The sequence below is a fragment of the Pleurodeles waltl genome, chromosome 4_2 (assembly GCF_031143425.1).
Source record: "Pleurodeles waltl isolate 20211129_DDA chromosome 4_2, aPleWal1.hap1.20221129, whole genome shotgun sequence".
NCBI lineage: Eukaryota > Metazoa > Chordata > Amphibia > Caudata > Salamandridae > Pleurodeles > Pleurodeles waltl.
In genome coordinates this window covers 744,534,024-744,548,092 of record NC_090443.1, presented here as the reverse complement: position 1 = coordinate 744,548,092, position 14,069 = coordinate 744,534,024, and the positions used below count along the sequence as shown (strand labels likewise).

Below are 14,069 nucleotides of genomic sequence, written 5' to 3'. Positions count from 1 at the left end.
GGAAAGAAAGCTTGTTAAAGTCTGACGCACCTCTTTTCGTTAGGTATATTTTTACTCTGTTTAAGCAGAGAAAGGTTTGTTTCATCAAGAGTTATTTGTGCTCAAAACATTCCACAATGTTGTTTGTGTGGTTCTTTGAATGGTTCTTGAGTCAAAGTGAATTTGCAAGTCATCATCATATAATTGCAAATGGACCTACTGATGCACATGTGCCAGTGGAGGAACAGAAATATGACAGCAGAGGTCAGAGAGCAGACGATGGTGTAACATCGCATTCTATACTACAAGTCAACTATTCCTCTGTCATGATTCATATATTTTGGAATTAGTTGGACAGAAAAAGAGGATGTAGCTAAATGTTATTCTGGACAGGCCCATCTGCTGGTAGAGCCTTCATATACAATCAGGTTCTAAGCTAAGCCAAAAGCTGAAGCGAAATCAAGAACTATTAGCACCGCTTGTTTCTTCCATTGAGGGTGAATAGGAAGCAAGTATGGTCTTTATTCCTTGCAAGGACCTGGAGCTCAATTGCCTAGTATTTAATAAATTGTTATCCTTCACATAGTCTTCAAGTTGGTTTCCTACTTCCTGCTCAATAATTTGTGGAGGTAAGTCAGATTAGATATTGGATGACAGTTTGTGATGTCTCAAAGCTCATGTGAGTGCTACTTTAACGAAGCTTTCAGAACAGTCCATTGATGAAAACGTGTTTCATGACACTACTTGATAAGACATCAACATGCAAACACATAAGTTGGACCCCCAACATAATTGCCTTGCATGAACACTGCTTCAGCAATCTCAGCAGCTGTCTGTTTCTCCAAAGAGATCTGCTTCTGTGGGGTTTCTGTTCACTGACTTTGAAGAGCATCCCGTTTTTCATCAAATTCTCTGTATAGTTTGTATGACTATCTCCATGCGATGCAGAGCCGTAATATGTCTAATAGTGATTCATTAGTTAATCCTCAAAAAGCAGAATAAGTACATACCTGTTGAGGTAGTTGGCATTATTCGCTAAAAAAAATCTACTGCATTGCTTACATGTTTTAGAGTGCACCCATGTCTCATGATAAAGTTCCTGTGTCTTCGCACCTCTGCTGTTTTCCTAAACTTGGTGGTGGTGGAGCATTCAAACTGCAGATGCTACGGATCTAGAGGCACTTTTTCTACTGAGGTGATGTGGTCTCACTTGTCCACACTTGCAGACCTTGGAGGAACCCAATCATGAGGACATGACACTTCTCTGTACTCTCACAAATGTGTTTTTCTGGGTTATAAGGTGTGTCTGAACCACTTCTTGAATGATGAAGTCCAACAAAGGAAGCAAGAGATCACGTGCCCCAAATCTTTTAAATCTGTTGCTGTTCTAGAAGGGAAAGTGTGATTTCACCTTCATCTCCACGCCTCACTTTTTTCCTTTTCTAGATAACATCCTACGTTGGACATGTATGTTTAGGAGATGGCCTTCTGCTCACTGTCCCATTAGACTCAAACTACACCTCACTAATGGACCTCAATAGGCCAGAACTAGCCTGATGTTGGATGTGTTCTTGTTTAGAGAGGACATAGCCTGACCATACTAGTTGGACTCTTCCTATTGAAGGAGGCGCAAATCTGATTTGCATATGGGTAGTCTTTGTCTGAAGTGGTCTAGTGGGCAACAATGATGTACTGGGATGCAGTCCATTTAATTACCACTGGCATAGAGCAATAAGAGTGCTCCACCCATTTATGCTTTCCACATTCTTGTGTAAGGCAAACAACACCCTTTAAGTCCACTTGAATATTAATATTATTTATGTATGTCTGGCATAACTCACTGTCCCCACACTCTCTTTGTTTCTCAACCTGTGTATGGGAATACACTTGTATTTTGGGCTGAGCAGCTCCATTAAACTATATATCTAAAGTAGTAAAAAAGTGGAGAATTCACATGTGATTGATGACACAGCAAAGACACAGCACATCCTATTGCTAGGTGAGCATAAGTGGCAACTGCTGAGCATGTGATGGGTAAAATCATATTATCGCAGTACCACAATATTGACAGTTATTACACAGTATCCAAGGGTCTCAATCGCTGTAAGGATGGTGTGGAGTGTAGCTCTATCAAGGTGGATAAGTTCAGATTAGACTGGGTGATAACACTGAAGTCTGATGGAGTGTCCTGTGAGGAGAGAGGGCTATCAATGACTGCACAAGGGAAAGAATGTTATTGAAAATTCCAAAATGTAAAACCTGAGCCTTAAAATGTTACCATTCATGGGTCAATTTAGCCCCTAAAACAAGTGAATATCTGTACAATATAGCCATGGCAAAGCCCAAGGCGACCCCGCCCTAGGGAGTGAAACATGCATTAGCTGAAACTGTTCCATCACCTTCAAACAAGTGAATGACAGTACCCCATGATGTTACGCTAAAGTTTGCAAAGATACAACCATGTCTGGTGTCTAAATACAGACAGAAAGATAAGAGCAAAAAAATATATATATATTACAAAATATTTTCATGACTAACTTGAATGTGCTAGACATCCCCAAACGCCTATGTATAACCCCAAATCGGTGTGTTCTAACTCACATTCTAGCCTAAATCAGAATATATGTATTCTAATATTTTCTTGGCACAATGTGTCTCAGAATGAGAGTTTAATCACCTTTTAGGCTTCCAAACACTTCAACAGCACATTCTAGGCATACATTGAATTGCTGTATATCTCCAACAGACTTATCACTTCTGCAGATTGGGCTTTTATCAGCGAATACTGAAGCTATATTTTCAGCTGTTCTTCAGTTAACCTATCACTGTAGCAACTCTTTCATTCCCAGCTTTGTTGAATGTAATAACCTCTCTACATGGTTTATGGTTTACATCTGTTCCATTCCAGTGATGCATTTTTTTCTTGTCCTCCATCTGTACAGACTACAGTTGGAACAACACATATCTTCCAATTGGGCCTCTTTAATTTCCTCAATTAAAGCTCCCTGTGCTGCAGCACATTGTCACGCTGCTGCAGCCTCTGAACTAGTTCTGCCGCTTCACAGCATCAGCCTTGTTTTTGGCATTGGTCATTGCTAGAATTAACTACTTCACAGGGATCAATGGACCAAGAAGTGCCAAGAAGTTGATGAACCTCCAAAGAGCTCAAAATCATTCATTCCTCCTCTTCTGTTGTCCTTTAGCTCACAAATCACAGCACACCATCTAGATGTCACTCCATTGGATATTGACTAAGAAATGGTAACACCGAGGACCTTATATCTCGCAAAACAGACTATACTTGGGGGAGGAGCTTCTTGGTTCTCTGCTCTGACAGTGCAATTCAAGTTGACCACATTCCTAAGGTCTTGTCCCTGAAAGAGACTCTACAAACACTCAGAGAGAGTCATTCTTTTGAAGAGGAACTCTATACATAGACTTTTCTTCTAATTAGAATGTGATTCCTCATAGAGGAAGACCTTCAGATTTAACAAAGCCCTAAAAAGGCTCCTACTCATATGGGGCTGAGGCCTATATCATATTTGACTTACATATGAGACATCGGCCATCCTCCTTGGCCAGTGTAGGCACCTTGACCTCATTACAAGATCGGCTGTAATATTCCTTCCCCATCCATGCAAATTGCCTTGGAGTGGGTTCGAAACAGTGTTAGTGAAAGTGAAAACATTTTTTATAATGGAGAATATTACTAATTCTGTTTCACTCCAGGTTACACACATTCTCTCTTTGTTCCCTTCTGCACTGTTTTTTTTTTTTTTTTTTTTTTTTTTTTTTAGAATATATTTTTATTAACATTTTGCTATTACAACGTTACATATTTATTCATTTCACATGCACTTTTATATCTGCTTCTTATTTTGTACTTTTTCGCTTATTGCTCAATCTTTATTAACAGTCGTTTTATTTCTCTTTATTCAACCAGTTACTCTTTTACTTATTCAATCACTTTTCTTTGTTACAGCTCTTTCTTCTGCATAAGCAATAGTCAAGCAACAGGATTAAACCCCTTCTTCCTTGTAACTTGGAATAATGATATAGAGGGTTAGGTGCCACCCAATTGGGTGTGGGAGGAAGGAGGAAGAGGCGGGAATAAAAAAGAACAGGCCACACAGGGCCAACCATGCGGCTATGTGCAAATGATTTTTATAGTTGTTGAACTGAAGGTGCTATGTCAGATCCACTTTTTATTTTAATTTTAAGCAGGGGGTGATATCGACCCAGGGCGCAGGGACGCGCCGTGTAGGCGGAGGGGCACGCACACTGCCTATCATGTTCGATGGCGAGGTGGGGATCCACGGCCCAGCTGTCTTCAGGCCTCTACACTTAATGAAAGCCACGTGGAGGTCGGGTTTGTTCTGGGCGCCTATCTATGTGCTACAATCGCCTGGCTCCGACCTCGGCGTGGGTTGGGAGTCGCTGGTTTCTCTTGCTGGGTTCACCAATCTCCTAGTTATACTCTCCCAATTCGTCACTAAGTTCTCCCACCCCGGAGCTATGGGAACCCGGCGGATACTCCTGGCTTCTTCTGCTTTTAGGACCTGTAATTCAGCTCTAGCCCACGTTAATGTATCATTCTCCCAGACAGTCAGTAAAGGACAACCCGCAGCTTTCCAGCCCCTCGAGATTAGTCTCTTATATAGTGCCAGGGTGAGGTCCAAAAAGCGCCCCTTCACTTTTCCACGGAGTGCCGTTGGTCCAAGGCCCAGCAAGCACATCTCGGGGCTGGGTCTTAACTCAACCTCAAGCAATTCAGTTAAGGTAGTCAACATTTCCTTCCAGCCAGTCTGGATCACCGGGCAAGTCCAAACCATGTGGTCGAAATTCGCCCCACCCCCCCCGCACCTCGGGCAGGTCGCTGGAGATCCACCGTATATACGGAACAGCCTGTGGGGTGTGAGGTATGTTCTATGCAGGTAATTATATTGAAGGTACCTTAAGCGTGTATTACGGGACACCATCCGGGGGTAAGCCAGTATCTTTTTCCACTCTGAGTCTGTGAGTTCTCGACCAACCGTGCCCTCCCAGCCTCCTCTCAGTGAACGTAGGGGGTCTAAAGCTGCCTCAACCTGGGACCGATATATCTTGGTGATGAGACGTGTTTCCTCACCTAATGTCATCAGTGAGTGCAAGACCCCGTGTGTGTCAGGTTCCGCATTTGCCGTGTCCCAGTGAGCCCTAAGGGTATGTACCAGTCTCCCGTACAGTAGAAACTGTCCACCGGGAACACCCTCTTCCATCAAGTCAACAAATCCCCTCAGGACTCCCTCTTTGAAAAGTCCTCCCACTACTTCTATTCCCGCTGCTAGCCAATGACTGAGTCCCATACTTCCCGGCCCCCTCCCCCTGGGTTCTATAGCAAGTACTGCCAGCGGCAGAGCTGGAGAATACGGGTGACCAACTCCTACTCTTTTCGTGCATCTTTTCCAACATCCTATTGCCACTTTTATCATTATGTTGTTCCCAGGGAGAGTTATCTTCCTGTTTGCCATGTTTGCCGCAATCCACGCCGTATCAATCACTCCCTGGGCCGTATATAAATCCAATTGGCCCCGACCCGTAAGCCACCCGGCTATCCACTGCAATTGGGATGCAAGGTAATATGCCTCAAAGTCAGGTGCCCCCAGGCCTCCCGCTTGGGGAGGCCTGCAGATGGTCACGAGAGTGGTACGTCTTCGCCCACTATCCCAAATTAGTTCTCTAAGCAATGTGTTCAGATCACGGAACCATGCCCGGGGTATTAGCAGCGGTAAATTGGCAAAGTAATAGAGCAGTCGGGGGAGCATGATCATTTTGGATAGCGCCACTCTAGCCATCACTGACAATTTTAAAGAGCGCCAGAATGTTACTGATGATCTCAGCGAACGAAGCACTCCACCTAGGTTACCCTCTCTTAGGTCAGCCATACCCCTTCTGCACTGTTTTAGATATGCAGTTCTACACTTTCATCCTGTAACATTGGGTGCTGGCACTGCCTTCTAGCGTGCATTGAGTTTACCAATATGTTCTAATAAGAAATTAATTGATTCAAACTTTCTGTAAATTTGCTTCTACTAAAAATACTGAAAGTTAGCCCCATATCATATTACTGTAACCCAATCTTTGTGAATTCAGATCTTCAATAAGGATGTAAACAGGTTTGAACATTCAAACTCTTTTTCAGAACAGCTGCTTTTATTCAGAACAGAAAAAGTACCACTGCCCAATCAGATGTTCAGCATTTGGCTGGGGTCTAGTAAATTCCATAAAGGTATTCCTGCTCAACCTTTCTTCCTACTACCATCCTCTGGTATCATGATTTCTGCAATGTCGGGCCTGTTCATTGGGATAGTGCAGGAGAAAGCATGGCAGTGGCTGCCAGCGTCTGACACCCCACCCCTGCAATCCCTGGCACGGCCTCCTCTTCACTAGCATGCAACCACTCTGAGCCAGCATGTTGCAGCAGGGAAATGGCTGGAAGAGGCAGGATAAGCAGGGACGGGTAAGTGGAGATTGCACTTCTGGTCTGAATCATGACCAAGAGACAGGAAACAATACTGTGTGCAAGCCCTAAGCTTGTCCTCTACTTCACATCCCACCATGGAAAATCTTGCTGTGACAACGATAAAGCTGGAGGTATCTCTACCACAAGGGATCTAAATGAGATTGTGGCATGGTCACGAAAAGGTCTTTGGCTCTTAGGATGAAGTATTTTATTGATAAGTACTTCTGAATAGCTTGGCCTAACCTCCCAAGACCACAACGTTGGTAAACAGGTTGAGGTCAAATTATTTGGTTGTTTCAGATGAGAGTAGATACAGAACTGCCCTATGGATTCAAATTCTGAGAACATAATAATTCTGCACCTTTTGAAACAGCTCAAAACAAAAGTTTGAAGGAGGGTCCCAAGGACTCAGCATGCATACCGGTCAGTGTGTAAAAAATGTCATCAAACCAAGGCTCCATGCTTCCAGATTGTGATTAGGACCAGCTCCATATTTTCTTAGATATACCGCCCCATGGGTGTCATTCTCAGTAAATTGACAAAGTAAAATGAACTATGGAGATCCAGTGATAGTGAGAAGCTGTTCTAACAATCCCACCCACAAAGTCCAAATTAAAAAAAACACTGGTTCAGGAAAATTCTCTGATGGCGAGTCTACCTGTAAATTAGTTCTAAAATGTTATTTTAATTACCCTCCTACCTACAGATTGGTCAGTAAACTAGAGTCGGTGAAAACTGGGAGCGCAGTGCTTGCATGCTCCTGGAGCTCAGGAGGATGTGTTGACATCATGTGTTTATTATTGTTATGCAAATACTATATATGTTTGCCCTAATAAAAGCTCTCAACTCATTAAGGACAAAATCCATAACTGGGGAGTGTCTAGCCCTCCTTCGCTTTGGCTGCATGAAACAACCGTCTTATATAAGGACACCTGTGTGTGAGAGGGAACAAGCATTAGCTGAGTTCACAGGAAGATCTTGACCAACGTGGGACCAACAGCAAAGGCCCTTGTAAGTCACTGGAGTCTTTCTTTGCTATGATTAAATAATTTTCTGCAGGTTTTCAAAACTATGAATACCCTGTAAAAAACAGACGAGTTATCTATTGACAATATTTCATGGGGTAATTCAACCAAGTAAAAACTTACCTTTTTGCTTACCAAAGGTTTGTCACTTTCTAACTCCTCTGTAAGTATGTAAGTGCTACTTTGCCAAGGTATGCTGCATTATGGCCATGTAACACTGTCTATCCGAGTACTGGGCATTTTAACGTGTGCCTCTGTCTCTGCACTCCAACCCTGTAGGGTTTATTCAGATCCTCCTACATGCCATTATAGCCCATGATTCCATATTTCAGCACTCGGGTCCTGCGTGTGGCAGTCTAGTGTTTTTAACTATAATATGCTCTACTGCAGACGTGGTGGATTGTGAGGCAATGTCGCCCTTGTGTAACCTACATGGTGCATTCGAAAGTTTGGTTGTATTGATTTTAAAGTTGAAGTGGTTGGTAGGACCCGGGTGTAAAGTGGGTGGAGAATGACTCTCTTCCATATGCGATAACCCTTAATAATTGCTGTGAGTGTAGGTAATTTAAAACACACTGAGAGTTACTATATTCTGTAGAATCTGATCCCAGGGATGTTGAATTTGGAAGTGTATTTACCTTGTTTCCTTTTAGTCTGACTTTGGAAGTTCTCACCTCTCCCCAATATAGCAGATAGCAATGCTTGACATCGCCCGGCCACTGTACCCCAGCCAGAGGCTGCAGTGGTGTGTTTTTAGCATTTCCTTAGTGCTGTCGGTGTCCTAGAATCAGTGCACTGCAAACAGGGGGAATACAATATAACCAATGCGGTAGGAGAGGTACCGCAAGTTGTCACCCCATACCATAGCTTTAGGTGCATCACACACGAGTGAAACATAATACAGCAATCTCAGTACATTGTGCAATATACCAAAGCTGCATACTGCAACATGATAACATGCTCTTCTATAGTGAAGAAGAAACATGAAGCATGTGTCCAAAAAGACTGGAAAAGCCCAAACAGAGTAGGCACTTTCACGTATACCCCAAGGGTTACCAGATGACGTCAACAGCTTTACCATCAAACAATGAGAAAATCCCCACTAGAACTGAACCCACTTAAATGGAGAACAAGTGGAAGAGATCCTGAAAACTTATCCAAGACAGAAAAGAGCACAGTGCAGGTGTGTGACCCACATCCAGGCCATGAGGCAGTCAGGCTGTGCGTAGCTGTGCTGCGAAGAACAGACTCAGGTAAAGGCAGGTGATTTAACCTCATGGTTTCAGAAGGCAAAGCCTGCTCAATTCAGGGTCTAAACTTTCCAGAACTTAAATATGTGTTCCCCATTGTCGCTTCAAGTGATACTTCAACAAAATGACAGATAATATCCTTGCAAACTGAGCTGTAGCGAAGTAGAAGACTTGCTATTTAGACTCCTGGCCAGTTTGGAACAAAAACACTTTTTGGGGGAGTTCTGCCATCACTCCTAGGAAGGAAAAGCATTCCATGCGTGGGAGGTAATCGCGGTGATCCCAGAGAACCGAGGGCGGTGGGGATATGGTCTCAGCCTATCATTCCTAGAGCCCAACATTTATTTGTCTATAAATGCAACGGTTTACACAATAATTGTAATATTTGTAAATCAGATATTCAAGAACAGAGCATTCTCTATTTTATAGGATTCACAAGTTATCTAGAAGTACGTGCTTTCCATTTATCTTTTATCAAAAGTATCGTTCGCACAAGAAATCTGAAACTGGATTTTATTTTAGGTTTAAAAGACATTGATGCAAATACATTTTTGCTAATATATATTGTATTTGGGCATAAGAATACTTAAGTATGTCATTTCACATGAATGCGTATGCATGTATATTCATACAGACACAGTCATACCCATGTAATTATGTATGTACTTCAATACATATATATGTATCTATATCGATATATACACTTTTTTTATATATATTTATAAAATTACTTATGTTTTCATGTACACAAATTATACCTAGATATGCGTGCACAAACAGTCGGAAGAAACGAACACAAAGAAATATAAATACAGATATAAGTACTTATATGTGCCCACATAAATGCACACATGCGTGTACAATATAAATATGCGTATGCCTTTATGTAAAGTACACGGTACGTACAATATAACCATGTATGCCCATCTATTCATGTATTGATCCATCTGAAAAAAATTGATAAAGACATACATAGCTATGGTGTACGCACAAGTGTGGTACATGTGTGCAAATACATGCACATATTTAATATATAAATGTCTATAGATAGATTGGTATACGTATACAAATAGATATGCAAATGTGTACATGTGAATGCACCCACTCATACACACACACACACACACACACATATATATATATATATATATATATACATACAAATGTACACTTACATTCATATATTTAAACACGGGAAAATCTATAAATATATACATACTCAAGATACGTATGTATTTCTACTCAATATTTGTTGTGCACACTAACAAACAGATACCTCAATCTGGAAAATAAACGCATGCATAAATAAATGTAAATGTGTAGAGGCATAAATGCACATATGCACACTGATGTGTGTGACAGATGAATATACAAAGCAATACATCATATGCAAACACTGAATGTACAATAGTATAGACGTGCCTGGAGTCGTGTTAAGACACCCGGGTTACTTTAAAAATAGCTGATAAACTAGCTGTATGGGGTAAAATATGTGTATTGTTATTTGATATTTAATGGTGGCAATCGTAGTGGGTAATTACTAATTTCAAGCCCCAAAAATAATTGTATACTGTGAAGTGAGGGTACATATTTGGTTGCACAGTTAATAAAATTATTTAAACTGCGCTCATAAGAGTCAATTTTTACGTACGAATTAAAATATTAAAATATTGACCTTTGACTATTCAATCAGTTTTTTATATTGTTCTGAATGAATGATTCTTAAGGCATATTTTTATTGCTTTGTGGCGACGAATATACTGATAAATTATATTCGATGTATTTTCTTTGCAATGTGCTTTGTGGCTGCACCCTTGGCTTCAAGTAATCAGAATTGGCTATATTGTTTACGTTGCTTCTCGTATGTATTTCTCATGCTTACTTCTGGCGAGTTAAAAACAAGTTCAGGAAAAGGAGAAAAATCTACTCACCTCTCTGGCAAGAGGAAAACTAAAAATAGAAACAGACAAGTGTAAGCTAATTTAGAATCAGAAACATAAAATCTTAATAAAGCCCACGTTTTCATTCATGCGGCTATAGGTTTGCTTAACACCGTAACAAAGAATGAATACATACAAAATATGTAAAATTTGATTATAAAAGAATTTACCTGTAAAAACGTTGCAATAAATAAATATACTCCTAAAAGGTTTGGGCTCTCCATTCTTCAACTCCTTCTCATATTATTACAGGTGGGAACTGACGAGAAATAGCATGGAGACAGCCCCTGTGGCCGCGAAGCTTGTGTTACTGTAAAGGCGTTTTGTGAGGAATTGTCTTTAAATGGTTGGGAAGGACCAATCCAGGCACCTGAAAAAGGGCACATTCAGTGCGCGAGACGGAGATCAGGGCCACGCCCTTAGCTTCTTGAAAGCCAACCGCGCCCACTGTTGAATAACTGGAGGGCCTTCTTCTCTCCGGTATTTGTAACAATTGAACTCGGGCAAATATGTAATTACAGAGGTTTCCTCTCTTGACAAGTTCCTTGTATGAAATTCTGATTTAGAGACATTATCCAGGCCACCTATTGCAGATATGAATCTTATCCTGAAAATATTTCACTTTTATTTCACCTCAGGTAGGTTCCTTTAAGAGCGGGTGGGTACTAAGCAGGAAACAATCGCATGGACAATAGTTGGAATGTGGTTATCTAACCCAGCAGCTCGATTACACGTAGGGGGTAGTTGGCACTACTTGCTCCTCAAGGTACTTTTTGTCTGGGTTGAGTGACAGCTGGGTAGGTGGTCTGTTCTTCCGGCCTTGAGCTTCAACATTAAACCTCACCTAATTTTTTAAAATATTTTCACCTTGTAAGTTATTCTAAGCCTATGCGGGGGAAATCAGAAATTGCATACTTACCCTTTTGTGCTATAGAGTTTTAGAGGTGTTAGCTTTTGGCCAAATCAGTGATTTCGTTACTATGTGCATCCAATTTAATTCAATAAGACTTTGGGCCAGATGTAGCAAGCCTTTTGCGCCTCGCAAACTGCGAAAAACCCAGTTTGCGAGGCGCCAAAGGCCTCACGCGATGCACAGCCGCAAATTGCAAGTTGGTACCGACTCGCAATTTGAGGCTGCGACTCGCAAATAGGAAGGGGTGTTCCCTTCCTATTTGTGACCGCATCGCCATGCAGAGTTGCTTTGGGACCGCGAATGTAGTCGCAAACCAACTCGCAGTTACCATCCACTTGAAGTGGATGGTAACTTATTCGCAAAAGGGAAGGGGTCCCCATGGGACCCCTTCCCCTTTGTGAATGCCCCCAAAAATATTTTTTTAGAGCAGGCAGTGGTCCTATGGACCACTGCCTACTCTGAAAAAAACGAAACCAAATGGTTTCGGAATTTTTTCTTTTTGCTGCCCGTTTTCCTTTAAGGAAAACGGGCTGCAAAAAGAAAAAAAAAAACTGCTTTATTCAAAAAGCAGTCACGGACATGGTGGTCTGCTGTCTCCAGCAGGCCACCATCCCTGTGAGTGCCTAGACTCGCTATGGGGTCCCAAACTGCGACCCACTTCATTAATATTCATGAGGTGGGTCTTTGCGACCCCATAGCGAGTCGCAGAAGGTGTCTGAGACACCTTTCTGCATTTCGTTTTGCAAGTTGCAATTTGCGAGTCACTGTGACTCGCAAATTGCAATTTGCAAAAATCTACCTACCTACATCTGGCCCTTTGTATTTAGTAAACAGGATCTTTTCCCAGCTGGAAACTTTTTCTGCAACTTGTGTGAATCATAAGTAGCGCAAGTCGTTGACTATCACCTGCACACAACGTTACTCTCCAGCACAAAGATTTATACTGCGTTCAATACCTCTACACACCCAAGGTGCATTAGGAACACAGGAATTTTGTAAACACTTACATCAATTGGCTGGACATAGGCTGTAAACAATCATGTAGAAAAGCAATATGGTTGTTACCCGCCAGTATTTAAACTATAAAACAAACAAACACAATCATTGGATGATGTTTTTAGTGATGTTATCAATGATGGATGATGTAATTTGAGATGTCATCTGTGATGTCATAATTGATGCCATTGAACTTGTCATGAGTGATAAAATATGTGTGGTCATAGCAGTGTATGGAGGGGCACAAGTGATAGTTAATGTTGTCACTGACAAATGCAACTAACTATAAGACTACTTTAACCTCTGTTTTTTCAGTGAATATATATATATATATATATATATATATATATATATATATATATATATATACATATCTCACATATATATATCTCACATATATACACACATCCGTGTGCACATACACACACACATATGTCTGGGTTTAAAAATGCATTTTTTTAAATGTTGCCACAAATTTGTGGAGGATCCACAAATCCGTAGCAATAATAAACAAAAAATTGTGATAAAAAAAACATCCCCCAGGTTGGGCCAAGGCCTAGGGCGCAACACATTTATTATTTAAGGAGAGGGCAGACCCCCATCCCCTGGGGCCATATAAAAAATAAAGGGGAGGAAGGTGCGTGGCCCCTCTCCCTGAGCATCTAATAGGCCCAAGAGCTGACATTTGTAATAAAAGGAATGGGACAGCATAGCCGCTCCCCGCCGAGCTTGGAAAGGCCCTAAGTACTACATCCTCCAGGGCTACAAGCTAGCAAATGGGTAGAGGGTGCAAGGTCCCTCAACCAAAGCCATTCCCCGGGCCACCTCAAGGATGCTTTCCCAGGGTCCCCAAACCCAGGACACCGTCTAGTTCCCTACCCAAGAGCGTGGGCAGGGAAAGTGGGTGGCTCTCACCCAATTAGACCACAAAGCAGCTTCTGCCAGGTGGGAGAACAAAACTGTTTCCCTGCCTGAGCTCTCAGGAAGTGAAAAACTGTAAATTGCCTCTGTATGGTGGTACCTGAGCCAAAGTCTTCAATAGCAGCTTCACCCATCATTCAGCTAGGCCCTACTCCCCAAACTCCATAGGTAGACAACTTTGGCTGTGTATTGCTGATGTCCTTATCAAACAGGGGATAGGCACATGACCTTGCTGCTGGCTTGAAAGTGAGGAAGTGATTGAGAGGGAGAGAGTGGGTGAGTGTGAAAGCAAGAAAGAGTGAAAGAGAGTTATCCTCCAGCCAGGCCCAGCACTCCACTGGTTGCCATGAGCCATTGTGCACTGTCGTGGGCCAGGCCCTGCAACCCACCACCCACGGGAGGCCATCCCGCAATATGCATGGCATTGGGCGGTGTCAGTGGAGGTCAGCCACAGGGCCTGTGCTCTGGCCTCGTCCTGTACATAACTATCCATGTATGTCCAACCCCTGCAGTGCACAGCCATCAGCTGTGCACAGGGTGTGT

At 42.1% G+C, this 14,069-nt stretch overlaps 1 protein-coding gene across 1 annotated transcript in view; it reads right to left on the bottom strand.

Annotated features, from left to right (window-relative positions):
• The window catches only part of LOC138293267 (pneumococcal serine-rich repeat protein-like), a 335,396-nt gene extending 324,374 nt beyond the window's left edge, over positions 1-11,022 (bottom strand). Inside the window, exons 1-2 of the mRNA XM_069232401.1 lie at positions 10,867-11,022; positions 10,688-10,706 (exon numbers count right to left, since the gene is read on the bottom strand). Coding sequence (XP_069088502.1) covers positions 10,688-10,706; positions 10,867-10,920 — 73 coding nt within the window. The 5' untranslated portion in view covers positions 10,921-11,022. The remainder of the gene's footprint in view (positions 1-10,687; positions 10,707-10,866) is intronic.
• Between the last annotated feature and the right edge of the window lie 3,047 nt (positions 11,023-14,069).